At 43.1% G+C, this 25,456-nt stretch overlaps 1 protein-coding gene across 2 annotated transcripts in view; it reads right to left on the bottom strand.

The window, feature by feature from the left end:
* Positions 1 to 1,019: 1,019 nt before the first annotated feature.
* The window catches only part of paip1 (poly(A) binding protein interacting protein 1), an 84,480-nt gene continuing 60,043 nt past the window's right edge, over positions 1,020 to 25,456 (bottom strand). The window contains exons 8-13 of one of the 2 annotated variants that reach the window (XM_059974234.1): positions 19,271 to 19,396; positions 17,770 to 17,876; positions 14,482 to 14,599; positions 13,048 to 13,102; positions 5,473 to 5,548; positions 1,020 to 1,248 (exon numbers count right to left, since the gene is read on the bottom strand). In XM_059974234.1, coding sequence (XP_059830217.1) covers positions 1,158 to 1,248; positions 5,473 to 5,548; positions 13,048 to 13,102; positions 14,482 to 14,599; positions 17,770 to 17,876; positions 19,271 to 19,396 — 573 coding nt within the window. In that variant the 3' untranslated portion in view covers positions 1,020 to 1,157. Of the gene's footprint in view, positions 1,249 to 5,472; positions 5,549 to 9,676; positions 11,943 to 13,047; positions 13,103 to 14,481; positions 14,600 to 17,769; positions 17,877 to 19,270; positions 19,397 to 25,456 lie in introns of those variants that run through there. The other variant, XM_059974235.1, reaches the window with a different exon arrangement.

Here is a 25,456-nt window from a genome sequence, read left to right on the forward strand (position 1 = left end):
CCTCGCTGTTTTTTGCTCTCAAGAGGCTGAATCAAGACTAATTAAAACATTTACTATTTACAAGCAGAATCTGTTCTAATTAAAAACATATACACACATCCAACACTGCTTCAACATAAGTGAGAAAGAGAGAACGGAGATTGATTCTTCCACATTCAGACTGTAAATTCAGAATAGTTCTAACTCTCAAACTATCAAAGAACCTTTTCTGCATCTGCTACAGCCCAAGAAACTAGTCTAACAAACAATTGCAACACCTTTTTCCTTCCCAAGTTATTCCTACTAAACCTGGCACTGACAAATGATGGCAGCATTAAATACTGCTGAGTTCATATTGAGCAGCTTTTGTTTGGGAAGAACTCCCCATGGTGGGGAGCAATGTTTATCTAACTCGTGACCACTTCCTGCAGGATTTTTGGTGTCTAGGGATTGTCAGCTTATCTACAAGAGGACGTCAAAAACTCATTACCGTATGTCAACATGTTTGTCTATTAGTACCTTACAATTTGTTAGTACAGTGTGAGTTCTTAAAGAGTACTTTTTTGCAAATTATCCATGTCTTGTGTGTTTGTGGTACTCTGTCTATAATGGCAGTATTACAGTATGTGCTGACAGTTAACAGCAAACCCCATTGATTGTGAATTTGAGTCGTGTGTGCACGCCTCTTCTTCCCACCCCACCCCCATCATGGGGGAAGCTTATTGTCACCCCCCTCCCTAATGTATATTCTTTGTCTGTGTTTTCAATATTATAGATCAGTCAAGAGAGCCAAAAGTTTTTTTTAGTGTGCTTCATGAAGCAATGCAACCCTTTACAAAGATCATTTTATTTTAGTTTTGAACTTGGAAACTTACATAAAAATAAAACTATAACAAACTATATTACAAAAGTCTCATTAAAAGTACAACGTATAGGCAGAGCGCAGAGTCTGCTTGAGCATTTATGCAGTGTTTTGACCATCAACAGTTTTAGGTAGACTCCAACACAATTTTTCCAGCAATGCTTTCAGTGGCACAATGAAAATGTTTCTTCAGTTTGCCTTTAAATTACTTGCACTTCTTTTGAAATTCAGAAGTTTTTTTGTCCATTTTTTTCCCAAATAAACACTGAAAACGTTTTTTTGTCTATTTTTCACTTCTAATGCTTTGCTGTTTGCACTACTTTGCCTTTTGCTCTGTTTCAGCACAAAACTTTTCAAAAGCTTCCTCCATCTCTGGATCCATCTCATTCTCTGAGTCGTCAAGGTACCTATTGAGAGAAATAGATGAGAGGATGTTAATTAACAGTACAAAATCTGCCCATTTCTCTTCCCTTTCCCCACGATCTTCCATGGCAATAAGGTGATTTGTGATTAGATTCCTTGCCAAATCATTTCCGTTTTATCTAGCATAATGTTGAGAGAGGGGCTGTTGAGTGACAAGCTCGTCCACAGTGCTCTGCTTCATTCATAAATGCACCAGCCTATAGCAGCTTTCTTGATCAGCAAAGCTGCTTTACATGATTTATTCACCTGTAGGTCAAGCAGCATCTATGGAGGGGAATAAACAGTTGACATTTCGGGTGGAGACCCTTCTTCAGGGCAAAGATCCATTGCTTTCCTACTCCAATTCAGTTCTATGCTGTAGACAACGTTATCATTTCACCCCCCCCCCCACATGCAGAGGGGACAGAATGCATTCCTAGAAATCAGCTCAAATTGTAATTTTCCTTTAATTGTGAAGATGCATCATCTGTACCTGCATCGAAAAAATTGTGCACATCTATTTACTTTCTTAATAGAAAGAGTCACTTTGTCCCAGATCTCAAATTTCTGAGTTCTGGATTTCTGTTACCTGAACAGTTACATGGTTGCCTGCACTTGTATTCTTTTCATGTTACTATGTCCCTCTGCCACAAGCTGCAAGATGTTTAACCATATTGCAAGGTTCAACATCATAATACAAGTCAACCAGTACCAGCTTTAGCAATTAACGTCCAACACGACTTATGGACGTGGAGAGAAACTACTTGGCCACAGAGAAAACATCCAGAGAAAATGCTGCCCACCATTTCAGAGAAAGCTGTATGAGAACAGCTAGGACAATTTCTACGTACAATACCCCAACAATTGATTGGTTTTGGAGAGCATGGAGTGTCCTCAGGTGAAGGAGCTTGTCATGTACATTCTGGGGAAGCTCACTCACTTTTGGGTACCACCAATCACTCAGCTCTCACCTGTGGCTCCAAGTAGCTGTTTGCATGCACCCCAGTATACCACTTCGACAGGTGTGCTAAACCAGTTGTGAATAGCCGTGGGCCTCATACCCCAGTGAGAAAGGAACATACCTATCCTACCATGTGAAGTCAGTTCCAAGGGACTGAGCAGATGAGGTAAAATCCACCAGCCAAGATGGCAGTTCTGCAATGCTTTTTGGAGAGCGAAAGGCATGACAAGACACAGAAGTAGTCCTAGTCACCTAACTGCAACCAAGGAAGACCCCAGATTGTGATGACTACTCATACCTCCAGACCCTGACCATTTTCCACTTTAAAATTCTCCCGTGCAGATCTCCTGTCATTGTTGGATTCAACAGACAACCAACCTTATCTTGTATTTATAATATATACGGATTTCAGTCCACATTTATCTGTTTTTCAACAGATACAATTGAGGTGTTAATGCATGAGTGAACCAATAAATTAGCGGAATCTTTTACAATCGAAACAGCAGTGGACTAGATTGTACTGTGCCCTCAGTATGATGGTCATTAAGTCAAAAATGTAGCCCACAATATTGAACTACAACGTGGCAAAGCAAGACAAAACACCTCCCAGAATATTCTGAATATGATCTATGTGATGTAATAGATAACTAAAAGCTTTTCAAGATTAGCTTTATTTGTCACATGTACATTGAATCATACAGTGAAATGCTTTGTTTGCGTCAAATGAAATCAACAAGGATTGTACTGGGGACAACCTGCAAGTGTCGCCACATTTCTGATGGCAGGCCAACAACTCACCAACCCTAACCCAAATATCTTTGGAATGCGCAAGGAGACTGGAGCACCCAGAGGATACCCACACAGTCATGAAAAGAACGTACAAATTCCTTACAGAAGTCGGCAAGAATTGAACCTCGATCTTACAGCTGGTGTTATAAAGCGTTGTGCAAACCCCTATGCTACTTTTAGGTTAGGCAACTGTCAAAAGGATAGCTTTTATGCAGTGATTTACATGTTTAGTAAGTAAAATTCTTTCCTTTAGATATGTTTTTTATTTTGTTGTTGTTTGTTGAGTATAGATGGTAAATTTGCAAATTGGCGATAGGGTAGACAGTGACGACACAGGTGGGCTAGGAATGGCCAATGGAATTTAATTCATTTTGAGAATTACTGTCCTAATTTGGAGTGGCATGTTAGTATAGCAGCTATCATAATGCTAATACAGCGCCAGCAGCCCCGGCTCAATTCTGTCACTGTCTGTAAGGAATTTGTATGTTCTCCCTGTGAAAATGCAAGTTTCCTCCAGGTGCTCTGCTTTCCTGCGGACATTCCAAAGACGGAGGTTAATTGGTCACATGGCTCAAATGGGCTGCACAGGCTCATTGAGCTGGAAAGGCGTTACCGTGCTGGATATCTAAATAAAATACAGGTATCCCCTGCTTTCCGAAAGTTCACTTTACGCCACTTTGCTTTTACAGAAAAAAAAGGCAAAAAGCGAAAATAGTAAAGTGAGGTGTCTTCCAGTGGAAGCTGGTTGTAGGAGATTCACAGCTATTCCTTGGCCAGAGCCTTCAGCAATTTAGGCATTGAGGGAGATAGGAAGAGAACTATCCACAATACCATCAATGCAGCAGAGAGGGCCTCAAGATGGCAGTGGCTCAAGAGAGGGGAGCCATGGAGTCATATGTAGCTAGCCATCTGGACACAAGCTGGGGTCTGATCTGCCCCGGCTGGGTCACCTGGAGAAGAGTGTATGATGTTGAAAGACCCGAAACACCCGATGATTCCAGGAACATCACTGATGTCTCCAGAAGCAGCAGTAGATGTATGCACAGTGTTGCGTGTTTGTTTTGCAGCAAGCTGTTCTAGAGGCAGCGCGCACCCCGAGCAGTGAGAGTGGCGCCACCAAGCTCCTTCCCCAGTAACTACACACAGGATCAAGCCACCATAGCTTTGAACTGTGTCTGTGAGCATCTGTGCTTTATCTCGATTTATTCTGTGCATCCATTAGCAAGATGTGTCCTAACGTATCAGAAAAGCCTAACAGAGCTCGTAAGGGTATTACGCTTAGCGTAAAACTGGACATAATTAAGCGTTTCGATCATGGTGAACGAAATAGACATTGTGCTTGCGTTGAACTCGCCTGCGTCCACCATTCGTACTATTTACACGCAGAGAAAGAATCTTGAAGGCTGCCGATGTTAGTAGCAAAGTGGTCTCTTTAAGTCGGCATCATTCCTGCTTTTACTATATGTTGGTGTTATTTTAGGTTTTATGTGTTATTTGGTATAATTTGGTAGGTTACGCTCAAAAATTTTTCCCATATAAATTAACAGTAATTACTTTTCACTTTACGCCATTTCGGCTTACGAAAGGTTTCATTGGAATGCTCTGCTTTTGGATAGCGGGGGAAACCTGTAGGTAAAAGCCGTGGATGATAGGGCCCTGGAGAATGTTGAAAAACAGAGTGACCCGGGGGGTACAATAAGATAATTCCCTGAAAGTGGAGACACAGGTACAGAAGGAATTTGGCACACTTGCCTTCATCAGATGGGGCAATGAGTACACACTTGGAATATCATACACCTAACTGTTGGAATGATGTGATTAAGAGAGTATGAAACAACGATTCTCAAGGATGTTTGGGAATGGGGAGGGGGAAACTGAATTTGTGAGGAGAAACTGGTGAGGCTGGGACTGTTTTCCCTGCAGCAATGAGGGCTGAGATGAGACCTTTAAGAGGTTTGTAAAATCAAGAGGGGCATAGAAAATGTGGACGGACACAGTCTTTATGCTAGGGTAGGGGAATCTAAAATAGGAGAAGGCATAGCTTTATTTTAAGAAGGGAAAGATTTTAAAAGGACCCTATATGTTTCAAATAGATCATGGTGCGTATATGCAACAATAGATGAAGTGGTTGAGGTGGGTACTATATTGTTTAAGAGATAGTTGGACAGGAAAGGTTTAGAGGGATGAGCTAAACAAGGCAAATAGCAGCAGCTTAGGAAGGCACCGAGGCTGGCATGGACAAGTTGGGCTTGAAGGACCTGTTTCTGATGCTATATGATATCATGACTTAATTCCAAATTCTGAACCAAACTGGCAGAAGATTAATAATGTGGGACGGAGCAGGAGTGCGCAACTCTGCCCCTCCAATCCACTTTTCAATTAGAACATGACTCAGCTTCACATCTCTCAATACCTTTGGTCAAGAAAAATTCACGATTTGAAAGCAACATGAAAGTGATCAGAAAAGAGAAAATCTTACACGTCCCCTTCTTCATCGGAATAATCTTGAAATAATTCTTCTCGATCAATCATCTCTTGGTACTTCTCCAGGTAATCTGAAACCCAAACAGAGAAAATATAACTAAACTTTACTCCCTAGTAGGAATCTTGCTCAAAATCCTGAGGAAAAAAATCTGTGCATTGATTACCTTGTGTTTAATAATTCTACAATAAACATAGCACAGCTATCTTAACAGGTCTGATGTCTGCTGAAAAGCAAAGGTGGATTGTTAATGTTAAAAAAAAGTCATTAATTTGAGATTGAAAAGTTGTATAGCACAGAAACAGGCCCTTCAGCCCATCATGTTCATGTCAACATATTTGCCCATCTACACTAATCTCATTTGCCTATACTAGGTAAGAGTCTTCTATGCCTATTTAAATTTCTGAATATCGTGATTCCACTTCCTCTGGCAGCAGGTACCAGATATCAACCACTTTGTACAAAAATTCACCCCTCAAATCCACTCTAAAGCCCCTCCCTCTCATCTTAAACCAATGCCCTGTTATCAATATCCCTACCATAGGAAAAAAAGATTCCAACTACCCCATCTATGCTTCTTACCATTTTATGCATCTTGATCAGATCCCACCTCAGCCTCCTTCACTCCAGGAAAACAAACCCAGCCTATCCAATCTCTCCCCGAAACTAAAGTCTGTAATCCAGGCACCACCCTGGTGAATCTCCTCTGCACTCTTTCCATAACAACCACATCCTTACTTTAGTGAGGTGACCAAAACTACAGATGAAACTCAAATATCAATGGTGAGAACAATGAGCTGCCAGAAGAAGAGGTCGGGATGGGAACAACGTTAATATGAGGCATTTGGATAGGTACATAAAGGGGACGAATACAGGTAACTGGGACTAGCAGTTGGCATGGACCAGATGGGCCAACGATCCTCTTTCTGTGCTGAATAAAGCTCAGAGTAAATTTATTAAAGTGCATATATATTATAGGAAAGTCACTGTCAAGCTGGAGAGAATGCCAAAGAGATCTATGAGGATGCTGACTGGACTAGACGGCCTGAGTTACAGGGAGGTGTTGGCCATGCTGGGTCTTTATTACTTGAAGTGTAGGAGAATGAGAGGTGATAAAATCAAGTTTATAAAATCATGACAACTATGGATAAGGTGAACAGTCATAGCCTTTGCAAGTTGCAACAGAACATCTTCATTGTTATCATCTATGTCCCGATCTATCAAAGTAAGCATCTTTATCATCCTATTGACCTGTGTTGCCTTTTCACTTGAAACTCATACAGTATATGTATGATGTATGGTGAATTGTGTGCGATAGTGATGAGAGAACAAAAGGCATTGGACCATGTTTGAGACATCTTTGATAATGATACAACTAAATGACTTACTCAGCTATTTCAACTCACGGAGCTGACTCTTGTTTCTTAGCCATATAACACTGTATAAATTGTGAAGACAGAAGTGTGTTCGACTCTTTGCAGTCAAGGATTTGGCGACAAATTCTTAAAACAGAGCTAGGATTATGACCAGAGTTAAGAAACTTCCATACAAGTGGTAGAGGACTCCTCCATACCCCACCCCCCACCCCGCCCCATAGTCATAAATGTAAGCTGCTTGAGGAGACAATGGCTGGAGTACAGATACCAATCAGCTTTTCCCATTCACTTTTCAGAATACAAACAAGGCCCAGTATTTATCACCCATCACTAATAGCCTTTGAGAAGCTGGTGGTGATCTGCCTAGGTGACCAGTGCTGCTGGGGAGGCAGTCCCAAGAATCAGATTCAGCAATGATGGAAGAATGGCGATGTATTCCCAAGGCCTAGAGTTTGAGGCCCTGTCAACAGCCAGCCCTGGGATCGATATTGAAGATCAAAGACCGAAGTCACTGAGTCCAGATGTCCAGATCAGCTGGCGAAAACTCCCAAGTTTGCAAGTTCACTGGAGAAATCAGAATTGACAGGAGGCTGGAGGCCGGCAGGCAGCCTGTCTTGGGTTGGAAGGCCTGACTGTGATTGGATGAGTGGGTTATAGGGAGGAAAGGGAAACACATACCAAATGCTGGAGGAACTCAGCCAGTCAGGCAGCATCTATGAAGGAGAATGAATATTTTGTGTTAAAACCCTTCACCAGCAATCAAGAATTGATAAGCAGGGAGGAAAATGGGTTGTTTTGCTGTTGTGGTGTTCTGCTGAACCTGGTAGACATGCTACGTTGGTGCCAGAATGTATGGCCCCAGCACTTCCTTACATGCGCTGGTTGTTAATGCAAATGACACATTTTTCACTGTGTTTCAATTCACATGTAACAAATGAATGAATCTGGATGGTGTGCAATTTGGGAAAGGAATCCGTAAGCAATAGTGCATTTGTCAGAGAAGTCATGGCCCACTCTAGGTGAGAAAATTGCAGGTGGGACACAATGCCATCAGTTAACAGGTAGTGGAATGAACATACAGGGTAATAGCTCATTGCTCCAGGATGGTGACCACTGTTGAAACTGCTCTCATTTAGTGAAGTGGGGAGCAGCCGGACTTGTGCCCTGAAGATTGCAGAAAGGCCTCGGGATGAGCCACTCACCACAGGATACTAAGCTCTCCTTCTAACAATGTATTTATGAGGCTTCCTGTCACTGGCGATGGCTAGGATGTCGATGGAGGGGCATTCAGCAAGGGCAATGGCATTGAATGTTAAAGGCAGGAAGTCAGGCTCTGTTGTTGGGAGCTCATAGCCTGCCATTTAAGAGGGAAATGTTCCTCACTAGATTTTTGCTGTTTGCAAGCATGAACTGCTTTCTGATCTAAGGAGTTGTAAATGGAATTGAACATTTGCAAACAACCCCACACCTGATGAGAGTGAAGGAAGTTCACAAAAGCAGCTGCAAGCAGTTAGGTCTGGGACACAATGTCCTGCAATAAAATTCAAAGGCTGGGAGGAATGGCTCCCAATACCTCAGCCACCTTCCTTTACTAAGGTATATTATCTTCCATTGGAGGGTGTATCCTGGCTATCACTTGACTGCAGTTTCACCAATTATCTCATTTAGTAGGTCAAATGTTGTCTTGAAATCAAAGGCAGCTGATTCTCAACTCAGCACTGGAATTCAATCAAGGCTTCTAAAGGTCTGAGGAACTTCTACAGTTGTCTAATGGACTTTAATGATTGGTTGCATCACAACCCACTATGGAAACACCAATACCCTTGTACAGAAAAGCCTACCAGAAGTAGTTGATATGGCCCAGTCCATCATAGGTAAAGCCTTCCCCAGCATTGAGCACATTTACATAGAGTGCTGTCACAGGAAAGCAGCATCTATCATCAGGGACCCCCACCACCCAGGCTATGCTCTCTTCTCACTGCTGCCATCAGGAAGAAGGTAGAGGAACCTCAAGACCCACACTACGAGGTTCAGGAACAGTTATTACCCTCAACCATCAGGTTACTGAATCAGAGGGAATATCTTCACTTATCCATCACTGAAGAGGACTAATTTTCAACAACTCTTCATCATGTTTTCAATATTTATTGCTCATTTATTTTTTTGTATTTGCACAGTTTGTTGTCTTTTGCACACAGGTTTGTCTGTCTTATTGGGTGCAGTCTTTCACTGATTCTATCATGTTTCTTGTATTTACTGTGAATGCTCACAAATAATTACACAGATTTGTATATAGTGATGTATATGTATAGTACTTCAATAATAAATTTACTTGGCACTTTGTGATGAGGTCTGCAGCCAAACTGATGAAATTTGGACTGGTTATTGATGAGCAGATTACTGTTGACTGGGTGTCACTGGACAGCACTGCTGACATCACCCTCCATTGGTTTGTTGAATACAGCTGGGCTATGAGTTTAGTGCTGTATGTGGTAGGAAATAATTGGACAATTTTCCACACACTTGAAGTGACACATTACAACTGGATGGAAAATTTTTTTGTTAGAAGTATAGTGTAGCTAGTTTTAGAGTGCAGGTCTTTAGTGTTACAGTCAGGATGGGTCTTTACTGTATCCAGTCTCTACATTTCTTCACACATGGCTTGGCTGAAAGAGGTTAAACAAGTTAATTTTGGGATGAAATTCTCTTTATCCAATATAATTTTATCCAACGATGTGTTATTTGGTTTCTAATGTGTCAATTTTAAGCAGATTAAATTATTAGAATTACTTTTGTTTTTGTTGAATTTACTATAATTTCAAAGATTTATAGATTCAAAATACTTTTATTATCTAAGTATGTATACAGAATACAACTCAGATTTGTCCTCCCACAGACAACCACGAGACAAAGAAACACCATGGAACCCATTCAAAGAAAGCATCAAAGACCAAATGTGCAAAATAAGAACAATTTGCACAAACTGCAAAAAACCAGTGAATAACACACAGTATCAAACGTCAAACCAGGTCCAGTAGCATTCAGGTTCGTGCCATCTCTCTAGTCCACTGCTGGCTGCATGGTCATTCTTCACTGAAGCACTCCAGTCTGCATTGATTGCTCCACCCAAACCGCTCAAAACCAGCAAAGAAATGAGAATCCAGGAACACATGCAATATAAATCTCAAATTCCCCCCAAAAGAATCCACAGCCTCTTTGATCAACCCTTGTAACATGGACACCAAGATTCCTGCACTTCCTCCGACAGTAGCTATCAAGAGGGAGAGGAGGACTGGTCAAATGCAGGCAGACAGCACCAGACACCTGACGATACTCCGCTCTCATCTTCATCAACTTCAAAACTGCTCAACGCCTCAACTGGAGAGAAACAGTGGAATCAATCATGGGCTTGCACCCTTGACTCCTCAGAGAGAAGCAATGAAGTCTACTGTGGGCTCGCGACCCTTCTGCAGGCTGCACTCCACTCCATCTCACTGATCTCTCTTGGAGAGAGCAAAGCGCCAGATTGCTCAATCGGCCCAAAAACACATAATCAAAATGTAAACCACAGGTTCCAATCACACACAGGTCAGTAATAGAAACATATTTGAAAGTAAAAGTAGTTTTGTGAACTGTCTGTAGAATGTTGCTGTTGGTCACATTGGTTGTTGGCGCCATCTTGCTTGTTTGTACTGATATAATTACACATATACCTGTAATTGTTCAGTGAATTTTCCCCTAATTACAGCACAGTTGCCTCTGTATTTTTCTAAAAACTTCTTACTTTTCAGTAGCAGGTATCACACTACGTGAATCTGACAAGCTCGCACTACCTATTAAATGTTCCCAATGGCGTGCATTTCAAATAGCCTCTGACAACCAAGTCCTGCTCCTAGCCTTTAAGTGTGGTTTTGCTAGTAAGCCTGGTGGAACCATTTCAACTTACTAGAGGAGGGGTGAAGGTGGTTTACTGGCACCTTAAAACCATTCGCTTCGGGCAGGTGGGATTCATCAGCTGTGGCTGGCAGCTTATCTGGAAGTTGGAAAACTGATCTCAAACCTCCACTATACCCACTCGTGGAGAAGGTTTCAGGAGTTATCCCCAGGGGAAAATCCAGAGCCAGAGTCCCTCAGGCAATCCTACATTAAGTTGAATGCTGACTGGCAACTCCTGTGTCACTGTTGGTACCAAAATGTATGTCTCTACCATTCCTTTGGATTTATGAACAATGTGAGAGGGGTAGACTGTGACATGGGCAACAGCTTGCTCTCCACATCGTACTGACCAGCTTGCATAACATGTAGCTAGGATGCAATATCCAGGGTTGAGCCCGTACAGAGGGCCTCTCTGTTACCCCTTGGAGCTTTATTATTGCTAGTTGATGAGATGACCACAACTGCTTTTCTTTTGTTCTTTGTTCACTCAGCTCTTTCTATTTCACTCTGGTTTCATTTAATAAAGCAGCAAGATTTATGCCTCATTCTTGACTTGACTTTGGAACCTTTGGATTGCAGAAGCATCAGGATCCAACAGTTCTTAACACAGACCGTGAGTCAACTTGGCTGAAGACTGGATACTGGGAAGTTGAGAGTTCTGGCTGAACATCTGCAATCAGGTTTGGGATGTTCTCAGAGATGCCTCCGCCCATTAGTTGCCTTACTGCTCACCGCCTTTTACAAACAAGTGACAGAGGAATCGCACAGCTTTGATCCGATCACTTAGTTCTGCCATTTGCACAGCGTCTAGCAAGTATATAATCCCGTGGTGTAGACTGGTAGTTCATACTTGGTATTTCCTGACTGTTCTCAGCACTTAACAGAACAGGTTCAAGGTTCTCCTTTATTTGCAAGTCATGTCAGAATCAGAACAGGGTTTTATATCTCTGGCATAGTCGTGGAATGTGTTGTTTTGCAGTACAGTGCGATACATAATAAGTTAAAAACTATAAATAAGAAATACATATGAAAAAGTTTTTAAAAATTGTGAAGTAGTGTTCATGGGTTTATTGTCCATTCAGAAATCTGATGGTGGAGGGGAAGATGTTGTTCCTGAAACGTTGAATATGTGTCTTCAGGCTCCTGTACCTCCTCCTTGATGGTAGCAATGGAATAAATTGGCCATTAGGTTAGAGATTATGTACAGATTACAGATTATACATTTCAAGAGCAGATAACTTTCTATTTTGAGCAATCAAATGGATACTGAGCAAAACAAACTACTGGAGGAACTGCATCTGTGGACAAAATGAATTGTTGATGTTTTGGGTCAAGGAATGCGGACAGAGGGCAGGGTGGGAAGATAGTAAAGACGGGGAGGGCTGACACAGAGGCAGGGGCCAGTAGGTAGACCACAGATGAGTGAAACATGATAGACAGGTGGAGTTGGTGAAGGCTGAGGGGCTGGAATTGGGAAACAAGCAGGTGAAAGCAGACAGGAAAAGAAAGGCAGGGGCTAGGGTGAAGGTGGAGACCGCTGGGAATGTGATAAGCAGGAACACTAAGGCCACCAGCACTGGAATTTAATTTAAGTAAGGTGATAATAGAGGCCAGAGAGGTGAAGGGCAAACTGAACCAGGAAGGGGAGGGGATCCATCAGCTGATGTGTGAGCAAGGTAAATGGAGGGAGAAGGGAAGTGAGCAAAATAAGAGATGGAAGGCTGGAGGGCTAAAGGACTCTATTAGGACAATCTGGTAGCTTTGTAGTCAACACTATTACAACAAAAGGGTAGGAGCAGGTGTTCTCAACCTTTTTTTAAATCCATGGACCACTACCATTAAAAGAGGGGCCCGTGAACCCCAGGTTGGAAATCCCTGGTATGGTTGATACCTCAAGTTTATACTTTGATCCTTAATCCCCAAATTTCATTCATCTCTCACCAATTTAATTTCCCAACTCCCTTTTACCCAGTTCCACTAGCTTCATATTGAGTAGAGAAAGACTGATGTTGAATCGGCATCACAATCTTTCCTTGTTCTGGATTCTGCTTCCGAAGAGTCAATTTTAACAACCAGTTTCTTCCTTTGTTTGCAATTAATACACGTTTCTGAAGAGTACAATACGGACTACTGAAATTCAGAACGGATCATTTGGTCCAGGAGTAGGAGACACTCTTTCTCGACCCCCAATACTTCCATGTCATTTGAAGAGAAGGGAATAGATCAGTAAACTAAAAACAACAGACACTAAAGGACTAACCTGGGTCTGCTGGAGTGAGAGGGATACCCTCTGCTGAATAAAATACGGGCTCATTCTGAAAATTAAAACAGAAGAAATATCACTCATCACCCCCGAAGTACACAAGAATCAGACTAATTCAACATTAGTTCCTTTAGTAGGTTAATTTCTACTGGTCGATGTGATTAACATGCAGATAGGAAGAAAACATACAAGAGCTATTAATATGTAACATGGTCCATGATCACTGTAGCGATTCCTCATTTAGTGATAACTATCCTGCACTTCAACCTCTGCCAACAATGAAACAGAAACCAGGAAGGATGCATTGGGAAGGATTTATTTATTTGGAGATATGGTGTGGAACAGGATCTTCCAGACCATTGAGTTGCACTGCCCAGCAACTCGCCTATTTAACCCTAGTATAATCACAAGACAATTTACACTGACCAATTCACTCACTAACGGTACATCTTTGGAATATGGGTGGAAATCGGAGCACCTGGAGGAAACCCATGCAGCTCACAGGGAAGATATATAAAAAAAACTTATTACAGACAGTTTCGGAACTTAATTCTAAATGCCAATGGGGCGTTGGAATTTGGTGTTCAATTCCAACACTATGTGTAATGGCATTATGCTAACTACTAAAGAACTGTGGTGCCCCGATGGAGTAAGCAAGGAAAGAAACAATGGTAAATGCACCAACCCTTACTTTGAAGAAAGGGCAAGAAGGTGAGTAGCCGTTACCTCCGCAAGCTCAAACCACCAGAATACCACAATTGCAAACTCAACCAAGTGACAGCAGGGTACTTAGAAAATAAAACTGTATTGAGCAGTCAATGTGGATATATGCAAGGCAAATCTAAAGGAACAGATAAGGGAAATGTGGACGTGGTGAGATTGGACTTCCAAAAGACCTTGGCCACATAATAGATTAATAAACAAAACTGGAGTGCAGGGTAATAAGTGTAATATAGTAGTAAAGATTGGGGATTAGGTCAATGGGAATTAATAGATCACTTTCTAGGAGGGTGGCCAAGACTGTGTGGAGGAGATCAAGTGTAATATATCCAAATTTTAGATCGTAAGACAAAAGAGCAGAACTAGGCCATTCGGCCTATCAATTTTCCCTCTGCCATTCCATCATAGTTGATTTATTTTCCTTCTCAAAGCCCTTCTTTTCCCATAACCATTGACACCCTTGCTCATCAGGAACCAATCAACCTTCGCTTTATTGAAATGGCCTCCACAGCTGTCTGTGGCAATGAATTCTACATAGTCTGCCCCTGGATTGAAGCAATTCTTGTCTAACTGAGTGGCAGCATGGATTACAGGTAGGGTGTAGAGAGGCTTCAAACATCAAACTTTGGAATGTAATCTAACATTCAGTTTATCTGTTGTGAAACACACCTGATGCCTTCAGTGGAAAAGACAGTCAACAGATGTTCTTACCATGTAATAGTTGGGATCATTTTCAGGTGTAGCTTCATTATATGTAACTGCTGTGTGAACACGACCCCAGTTACTAGACCGCAACTCCACCAGCTTCAATAGCATGTGCCTGATATCTCTACGAAGAGTTAAGATCAGAAAGTAAATTAGTGCCAAGATCAGATAAGAGGTTTCAATAATCCTTTGAGATCAAAGCCTTCAGCCTATTAAAGAAGCGACTACAACTGATTTGACAACAAAATTCTAGACATGTTGAACGAGCTTGGACCTTTCTCCTTAGAGTGACGGAGAATCAGAGGTGACTTGATAGAGATGTTCGAGATGATAAGAGGCATTGATCGAGTGGACAGCCAGGGACTTTCCCAGGTGGAAATGGCTAACACCCAGCTGGGGGATGAGGGGGGAATAGCATCATTTTATGGTGACTGGAGAAAAGTATGGGGGAAAATGTCAAGAGTTTTTTTTGTCTTTGGGTGGTATGCCCTGCCAGGGTGGTGATAGAGGCAGATACATTAAGGGCATTTAAGAAATTCTTCAATAGGATCATGGATGATAGAAAAGTAGAGAGCTAAAAAAAACATTAAGATTGATAAATCCCCAGGGCCAGATATGATACAAACCAGGTTGTTGTGGGAATTGAGAAAAGAGATCGCAGGAGCATTAGCTATGATCTTTGAATCCTCTTTGGCTGCAGGGGAAGTGCCGGAGGACTGGAGAATGGCAAATGTAGTTCCCTTGTTTAAAAAAGGTAATAAGGAGAAACCTGGGAACTATAGACCGGTGAGTCTTACGTTGGTGGTTTGCAAACTACTGGAAAGGATTCTTAAGGATAGGATCTACCAGCATTTGGAGAAGTACAGTCTACTCATGAATAGTCAACATGGCTTTGTAAAGGGAAGATAGTGCCTCACGAGCCTGATTGAGTTTTTTGAAGAGGTAACAAAAGAAATTGATGAGGGTAGGGCAGTGGATGTGGTCTACATGGACCTTAGCAAAGCATTTGACAAGGTCCCTCATGAGAGACTCATCCAGAAAGTTATGAGGCATGAGATAAGTGGAACCTTGGCTGTTTGGATAAAAAAATTGGCTTAAAGGAAAAAAGCAGAGGGTAGTTGTGGAAGGAAAGTATTGTGCCTGGAGGTCAGTGACTAGTGGAGTGCCGCAGGGATCAGTCCTGGGACCCCTGCTACTTGTGATTTTTATAAATGACCTGGATGTAGAGGCAGAAGGATGGGTGAGTAAGTTTGCAGATGACACGAAGATTGGAGGAGTTGTGGATGGAGCTGTAGGTGGTCGAAGGTTACAAGAGGATATAGACAGGCTGCAGAGTTGGGCAGAAAAATGGCAGATGGAGATCAATCCGGACAAGTGTGAGGTAATGCATTTTGGAAGGACAAACCAGAAGACTGAGTGCAGGATTAATGGTCAGTTACTTAAGAGTGTGGATGAACAAAGGGACCTTGGGGTTCAAATCCATACGTCCCTCAAGTTTGCTGCACAGGTTGATAGGGTAGTTAAGAAGGCCTATGGGATGCTAGGCTTCATGAACAGGGGGATTGAGTTCAAGAGTAGAGAGGTCATGTTGCAACTCTACAAATCTCTGGTGAGACCGCACTGAGAGTATTGTGTTCAATTCTGGTCACCTCATTATAGGAAGGATGTGGAAGTTCTGGAGAGGGTACAGAGGGTATTTACCAGGATGTTCAAACAACACACACAAAATGCTGGTGGAACGCAGCAGGTCAGGCAGCATCTGTAGGGAGAAGCACTGTCGAAGGGTCTCGGCCCGAAGCATCGACAGTGCTTCTCCCTATAGATGCTGCCTGGCCTGCTGCGTTCCACCAGCATTTTGTGTGTGTTGTTTGAATTTCCAGCATCTGCAGATTTCCTCGTGTTTACCAGTATGTTGTCTGGTTTGGAGTACAAGTCATATGAAGCAAGGTTAGCAGAGCTGGGACTTTTCTCTTTGGAGCATAGAAGAATGAGAGGGGACTTGATAGAGGTCTACAAGATTATGAGAGGCATAGATAGGGTGGATAGTCAGTACCTGTTTCCCAGGGCACCAATAGCAAACACCAGAGGGCATAGGTACAAAATTAAGGGCGGGGAGTTTAGGGGAGACATCAGGGGTAAGTTGTGTTTTTTTTTTACACAGAGGGTTGTGAGTGCCCGGAATGACTTGCCAGGGATGGTGGTGGAAGCTAAAACATTAGGGGTATTTCAGAGCCTCTTGGACAGGCACATGGATGAAAGAAAAATGGGAGGGTTATGGGGTAGTGTGGGTTTAGTACTTTTTTTTAGGATTATATGGGTTGGCATAACATGGAGGGCTGAAGGGCCTGTACTATGCTGTAGTGGTCTATGGTTCTATGTGGGAGGGGTTTGATTGATCTTAGAGCAGATGAAAGGGACCACCTTCTCCCTTATAAGGGGGGGGGGGGCAGAGAGAAAGCCTGTGGTATGTCGTATACCGGGTGAAACGCGAAGTCTTTGGGGTAACTGCAAGTCTGTGTCTTTGCTATTGCTTTGCTCACACTTCAGCGCTTGGTGATGGTGCCTATGTTTTTTTTGCCGGTGGGGGTGATTGTTGCTTGTTGCTGCACAAGCGGGAAAGGAGCTGGGGGAGGACTTGGGGTTCTAACATTTAACTGTTGTTCAGTCTTTGGGGCACTCCTCCGTTTTCATGGATGTTTGCGAAGAAAAAGCATTTCAGGATGTATATTGTATGCATTTCTCTGACATTAAATTGGACCACTGAACCTTTGGACAACACATCGCCGTGGGCTGAAGGGCCTGTAATATGGAGTAATGTCATGCATCTGGGATGGTTTGGGGGTTGCCCTCCATTGTTTGCTTAGCAGAATACAAGCTGGATTGCCTTTGTCTATGGCTGCACTAGTGCAAGATGAGAAACGTGGCTCCAGGACAACAGCCCGTGCACAGTGAATCTACAGGACATGACACTCAGGAACTTGGAATATATTATTTTTGTGACTGTATTTTATTGTTATTGTAATTATGTGTGTTATACATGCTTGGTACTGCAAGTGAATGTTGATTCTGTGTTTTACACCTTGGCCCTAGAGGAACGCTGTTTCATTTGGCTATATTCATGTGCATAGTTGAACGAGAATTAAAGTTGAACTTGGACTTGTTCAATGTACAAGGCACATCTACATACTGTACAAGAGTCTGTCACTACCTCTTTGGTGGCTAACATCAAGATTCAATGATAGCCCAAAATGTAGATCATACACTGGGCTTTCCTCAATCCCAATGAATACTTACCGACTGCTTTTGGAATCCAGAATAACATTCTCAACTTGCTGAATTACATCGTCCATATCAGTTTTTCCGTTCTTCTTCCAGAAATCTTCCAATATTGATCCTGTCAGCTGAGGGCAAGGAAAACATATTTTGGTATGGAGGGCCCATTGCACAGCACTGGCAAAAGCTGCAGAAAGTTGTAAACTTAATCAGCTCCATCATGGGCACTTGCCTCCCCAGCACTGTCTCAAAAAGGCAGCAATCATCATTAAGGACCCTCACCACCCAGGATATGCCCTCTTCTCATTGTTATCATCAAAGAGGTGGTACAGGAGCCTGAAGACACACACTCAATGCTTCAGGAACAGCTTCTTCCTGTCCACCATCAGATTTCTGAATGAACATTGAACCCATATACTCAACCTCATTTTTTTAATGTTCTGCTCTTTTTGCATTACTTACATAGTCTTTTTAAAATATTTGTTATTGTAATATAGTTTCCAAAAAAATTATGTATTGCAATGTACTACTGCCACAAAACCACAAATTTTATGACATAAGCCAGTGATATTAAACTTGATCCTGATGCTGAAGCCAGTTATTGGGAGGGCAGATGTACATGACCAGAGGGGACAGGAGCACAGGCCAGTGGGAAATTTTGTTCTTAAGACAGTGCTGAGCTGCAGTCTCCGTCGAGATCATGGTTCAGATTTGGTCGTTTTATTTTTAAGTTCATAGGGGGTGGTTTTGGGGACAGAGGGGAGTTAGATATCGGATTAGGGCTTAGGGTCAGAGGATGTCCACTCCACATTGAAGTTCAGTGATATGGACAAGCGTCAAAGGAAATCCACAGTCCAGGCCTCAACTCTGCGCTTGAAAGCCATGCAGCAGAAGGCACTAAAACTGGGCAGGTGGTGTGCCTGGAGTTCAGGGTCCTGTCATTCGCTAGTCCAGTGGTCAATATCGAAGACAATCAGAAGTCTGTGCCCAATGGCCATAGCCTGGAGATCGGGGCCCTGTGCTTGAGTTGGAGGAATGCCCGTGTGTGTGGGCAGGTAGGACAGAGGGACAGGGCTGGTTTTGCTGACATGCTACGCAGGTGCCATAATGTGCGGCAACAATTATGTGCTGCCCCTAGGGCTGTGTGGTTGTTTACGCAAATGACGCATTTCACTGTATGTTTCGATGTCTGCGTGATAAATAAATCTAAAAATGGAGACCCATGAAAGAGAGACCTCCATGGGACATATCCTGTAGATCGGGGTGGGGTGGGGGGGGGAGGGGAGATTGCAAATTCATTCCCTCAATAATTCTCAATGAAAGTAAAATACTCAAGGCAAATAATGCTTTTATTAATGCTTTTTGGGAGGGTGATTTTAGATGCATATCATATTTATACTGAGTTAAATACTGTATGTAATTAGTTTTGCTACAATAAGTGTATGGGACACTGGAAAAATGTTGAATTTCCCCTTGAGGATGAATAAAGTATCTATCTATCTAAATAAAAGCCGAATCATACCTTCAGCAATTTCATAGCACAGATGAGGTTATCATCAGTAGGTTGAGAGAGCAGCGTGTTCAGTAATTCACGGAGTCCAGTCACCAGAACGTCGGCCCGTGCCATTGTTCCATTTACACCTTTGACCTGTGAAAGTACAGGAAAATCCTTAAGTAATCTGCTGCAATAAAATGTTACTACATGCTCCAGTGTGACCTCCAAGAGGATCACAAACTTGTCTTTGAGTTTGGAGGCTTGTGAGCCTCAATGACCAAGTTGGCTGGAGTCATGCCAAACAAAGTCAAAGGGTAGAGGCTCGACCAAGAGTGGTCCACCCACCAGTCCTCCAGGTTCAGGAGTTCAGCTCGGAGCTAACAACCTTGACTGGACAAAAACAAAAGTTCTGGAAACAGCAATGATGAATCCTTCTATATCTGAGTGCAACGGTATTCCTGAGGCTCCACCTGGGAATTGAATGACTGACAGTAGTGAAAACAGAGAGGAAGCTACTGGCAAATGAAGAAAGTCCTGAACACTACCGAGACAAAGAGCCTCTGGAAGAACCATACCTGGGGCACAACAGAGATGGCCAAGGACAGACAGATAGAGGACATTCATTGCTGCCCTAAACTCCAGTAGCGTAACAGTAAATTGGCGATTGATGACATGCTCTAGTGTAACTGTATCCAATTCTTCTCCCCCAACATCACCGTCAGATTTCTGGAGGAACATGAGCAACTATCTGATTTTGCATTATTTATTCTTATTTTTATGGATTGCACTGTACTGCTGCCATGAAACAAATTCCACCAACATACGTGAGTAAGAATATACCTGATTATGAATGTAGTGTAATTTTCTTTTATTTTCATTTGGAGATAGCGCAAATCAGGCCCTTCTGGCTGTCCCACGCAGCAACCCACCTACGTAACCCTAGCCTAATAACAGGACAATTTACAAAGACCAATTAACCTACTAACCAGTTGGACTTTAGACTGTGCGAGGAAATGGGAGCACCCGGAGGAAACCCACGTGGCCATGGGGAAAACATACAAACTCCTTACAGACTACTCTGGAATTGGATTTTGAAATGTTGAGCTGTAATAGTGGCGTGCTAACTGCTATGCTACCACAGTGCAGATATATTATGCATAGATGGTTCACAAAGTGTTGTGCGACATACAGAGGGCATCTTGACAGCGCCTGATAGCAGAAAAACCACACTCAATTCCTGCAGCGTCTGTAAGGAGTTTGTAAGTTCTCCCCACGATTGCATGGGTTTCCTCTCACATTCCAAAGGCACAAGGATTAGGAGCGGTAAGTATTGGAGTATAAAAGTTGCATTGTTTGCTGTGTAACCAAAACTATGTAGTCAGCTTTGAGCTTGCTATTTGCTATGCATGTATCCAATTTAGTAGGAGAATGAAATCTTAAGAATGTAGAAGATAATGGGGTGTTAATGAGAGGTAGCTAAGAGATGTAGATTAGAACATGATTAAGTCAATGGGTGGAAACAATAGTGGTGGACGTACTTGTGATAAGCAACTATAGACCGATTGGATATGCTAATGCAACTATACCAGGAGATTGCTATAAAAAATGCTATGTCCAAGGATCAGTGGGCAATCAGCGACTAGCTCAATGACTGTCTCAGCTTTGATTTGCAAATTAAAATTTAATACTTCTTGAAGAATCTTCTGCGTCTCCTGGTCGTTTGTGGGGCACGAGAAACCATGACAAAATTGGCGACCATGGCAGGACCAGAAAGAGACCCGCGGAAAGGAAACAGCAGATTGGGGACGCTTCCCAGTCCTCTAGGGACCCCCACAAGGCTAACAGAATTAAGGGTGCACCCAAACAAAAGGTAAGCACTTTTTGCGACGATTTGGACTAAGAATTCTGTTGGCTTTGGGGAGGTCTTGGAGTCTCAGAAGTGTGGAACCACTGCCGAAGGGTCTCTCCGGTCCGAAGAATCTGGCAGAATTGGGGGTTAACAGGAGGCTCAGAGGATTGATCGAGAACACTGCAGTGAGGGTAAGTACAAATAAGCTAATAAGAAGTTAAGTGAAGAAAAATTCCACGAGGCGTTGTTAAGTCCCTGTGGATACCGCTTCGTACGAAATGAAGGTCTGAACGGGCAGGGAAAGGAAAATAGAGAAAATCCTCGTGGATACCGCCTTAAGAGATAAGGGTCTGAATAGACAAGGTGCAAAGAGAAAGTTTTGTGGATACCGCTCTGAGTAGAGGTCTGTACGGGCAGAACAGAATAGGAAACAAGGACAGTCCAATATATAGTTTAAAGCGCTGGTAGATAGATGATAGACTAGGCATAGAATTAGAGTAAATAATATTATCCTATAAATGAACTGTGAATCTCTGAAATACCTTAAAAAGAGAGAACATGACAGGTAAAGGAAAGGCAGTAGAGATTCTGAGCAAAAAAAAATCCCGGTAAATAAATATAAGATCAAAAAAACTTAAGAAAAATGGGAAAAGAGAACCAAAAACCTGGTCACAAAATGGCCAAGAGAAGGAACGTTTGATGTAAGCTTGTGCGAAGAAATGGAGGCACTAATTAAAAATTACAAACCAAAAGATAAATCTAAGAAAAGAGGGCAAAAAAGAGAATGAGAAATGGAAGTGCTAAAACTCTTCAGAACGGAGGGAGAAAGGCTGAGGAGGACAGGTAGAATATTGATTACAAGCGAAGAAGACATTAAGATGCTGGAGAAACAGCCTGTTAGAGAGAGAGGAAGGTACAGTGAGAAGCTGGCTTCAGCTCCGTACCTGGATGCGAAAGAAACAGAAAAGCCCCCTCCCTATAATGAGGAAGGAACCCCTAAGCAGTGCCCCCTGCTGACGGGGACAGTAAACATGCAGGGAGAAGTACAAGTTTGGGATAATGAGGAGGAAAAAAGACGATACGAGAAGGAAAAAGCGGCGATATGGAAGGAGATACAGGCAGAAAGGATAAAGGTGGAACAGGCAAAGAGAGAAATGAAAGAAGAGATTGAACGGATGAAATACTTGAGAGAGGAAAAGGAGTATGAGGAATATCGGTTATACCATAGAAATAAACAGACTAGAAAAGAAAGTGGCTCATCAGGGCAGGAAGAGATGAGGCATTCAAGAGGAAGTGGAAAAAAGATAGGAGATGATAGTCTTGGAGAAACACGAGAGAAGGGAATCAAGCACGAGTAAGGATCATGAGGTGTCCCTGCCACAGGTGTTCAGACACGGACAGGAAGAAAGAGAAGGTGACTCATTGGAGGAGCAAGAGTTAAGTGGAGAGAGAGAGGATGCGAGAATTTGTGGGGAAGAGGTACGAGGCAGAAGCCTAGAAGAGCAGAAGGAGGCGGTAGGGAAACGACTTGCGGAAGTAGAGAGAGAGCTAGATAAGTTACTGAGAGGGGATTGCCAGAGGAGATGCGAAAAATACTCCAGGGGCCAACCAAGTATTGAATCAGGACAGAAAAGAAGGACTCCACAGGGAGACCGAAGGAAGAAGAGGACCCCGGAGAAATTTGTGTGGGAGGCAGTAAAGACATACCCTGAGACAGATGGGGAGTCAGGCAAGGAGGAGAGCCAGGGCAGGTGGGAAGAAGGAGGAAGAATGATGCCGTTGTTAGTTAAAGGGTCAGGACAAGTGCAGTACATCCCTTGGGGATCCCAGGACCTAGAAGGGCTGAAAAACACTCTGCCCAATCTACATGAAGGAGCAGGGAAATGGATTAGAGCCTTTGAAGAAGAAACGGCAGGACGATTATTGGCTATGGGAGATTTGAAGGCACTATTGAAACAGTTGATGGGAACCTCCAAATTTAACTAATGGAAATGGCTGGCATAGTAAACTCGAACGACCCGAGAACTGGAGACGGGTTTGACAGAGTGAGGCAGAGGGTATTGGCAGGCCCAGGAAGCTTTATCCACCCAAAGTGGACCCCAAAACCTTAAAGGGGGATCCACTGGGAGACACTGAAAACCCAGCAGCCTACACAGAAAACCAGTTTGAAAGGTGGAGACTGGAGACTGAGCAAGAGGTGGAAAATAGCTTATTTATCACCACACTGTTCCAACATAGCATTTTAGATGCAATGCCTCCGCAAGTAAAATCCAAACTGGAGGAAGTGGTTGGGCTGATGTCAATGACCCCACAAGAATTTAGAGACCACGTAGTCCATGCGGTTGAGAAATACCGGAAAGACAAATGAAGGTTGGCTGAGTAGCAGGAAAAGGTGCAAAGAAAGTTAATACAAATGCAGCTCAAAGAAGAAGGAAAAAGAGAAAAGCAAAAAGATGCTGCCAGCAACCACCGGTCCGAGTACAGCCATCGAACTGGATGAAGCACCGCTATATGGAGGAACCGATCATACTGTAAGACAAGGGCCGGAAAACCCCATGCCAATAATCAACGTCTTTGGAGGAGCATTCCCACAAATGCCCCATCAGGAACAGACTAAATTCAAACAGCCCAGACAGGACTGGAAGTCCCAAGGAGGGGGACAGAGGAGCTATGGGCAGAGGGGACCAGTGAGGAAACAGGGGGAAAGAGAGGTAGAGAGATTGTGCTGGGGATGTAATCAGCCAGGTCACATAAGAGATTGTCCGTTTACACCATGGCCTGTCACACACCAGCAGGAACCGATAAGAAGGGAACTAAAGTTTAGCCAAGGACCAGCCCCCACAGGCCCAAGCGGACCTGTGAACCCCTATGCGAGGTATTAGGGGTGCCCCGAGAACTCGAGTGGGAAGGGACATTACCCAATGATAACAAGGGAGGCAGATGAGGAACCCATTGTTCAGGTTATGCTAGAAGGGCAACTGACACCAATGATGATAGATACTCGAGCCACGTACACTTGTGTACAGCCACAGTATGCCCTTCACACCTTCCCATGTCAGGAAAGTTTATTAAGATGGTAGGGTTCTTGAGGAAAACACAGTTGACACAGTGCACGGCTCCAGTGCAGTTGAGAATGGGAAATAAAGGAATTGTTTTGCCGGTGCTAGTATTTAAAGGAACTCCGATTAATTTGTTAGGCAGAGATGCCTTATTCAAACTGGAATTAAAATTAGAATACGCCAGAAATGGGCTGAGTGTGGAAAGAGCAAGGGCTCAATTGGTAGTACGAGAAGACAAGAAAGCTAATGTCTTTTGGATAGGAGACATCGCAAATCAGATTCAGGAAACCTGGGAAAAATGGAAAAAGGGCGTGCAGGCTATATTACCCAGGGCTGTGTTGCCCAAATCTGAGCTACATTGTACAGTAATTTTTGACGAGACTCAGAACAGGGAGTTAGAGGAGAGATGGCACCTGGAGGCATGTACCCAACAGCACCTGGAAGGGGAGGCTGTGATCATTGGAAAGCAAGGGCAGCTTTACAAGTTAAGTGGAACACCTTTTTAGAAAAATGGTACAGGATACCGGAGGTTGCGCCCCACATAACGTTGTTGGTAAACAAGGGATATCAGTCTGAAGACTTAAGACCCTTAGTTAAGAGTGCTGAAACCGTAACAGTGTGGAAGAAAATCACGCCAGAGGTGTGGATATCAGAAGACAACAACTGCATTAAAATAATGGTAAGTGTAGACATGGTAGGGACAGTGGGAGAGGTCGAAATAACTCCCCAACCACACATGCCATTGCTGGGAAAGGAAAGAGGCCAGCAGAAAGATAGGTTAGATGAGTTGCCATCTATTCTGTGGTCACAGCATGACACAGACGTAGGGAAAATAAAAGCAGCTAGTCCATTGGAAATAAGGCTGAAAAGGGGAGCAATTCCACCCAGGAGACCACACTACCCTCTAAGACCAGAAGCAGAAGAGGGAATAGCATCGACAGTGCAGGGGTTGCTTGAAATAGGAGTGCTTAAAAGAACAAACAGTCCATGCAATACCCCGTTGCTGCCGGTCTTAAAAGCAGATAAATCTAAGTTGAGATTGGTGCATGATTTGCGAGCGGTAAATGATGTGGTCGAGGACTGGCCAGCGGTAGTCCCCAACCCACACACGCTTTTGACTAATGTTCCACCAGAAGCGAGTTACTTTTCAGTGATTGATTTGTGTTCGGCTTTCTTCAGCATTCCTCTGGCTGACCAGTGTCAGTATCTGTTTGCATTTACTTACAGAGGTGCTCAGTATACCTATACCAGAATGCCGCAAGGGTTTAAACATTCACCACGTTTTTAATCAGGTGTAGAAGGCAG

This window comes from Hypanus sabinus, chromosome 7, assembly GCF_030144855.1.
Source record: "Hypanus sabinus isolate sHypSab1 chromosome 7, sHypSab1.hap1, whole genome shotgun sequence".
Classification (NCBI taxonomy): domain Eukaryota; kingdom Metazoa; phylum Chordata; class Chondrichthyes; order Myliobatiformes; family Dasyatidae; genus Hypanus; species Hypanus sabinus.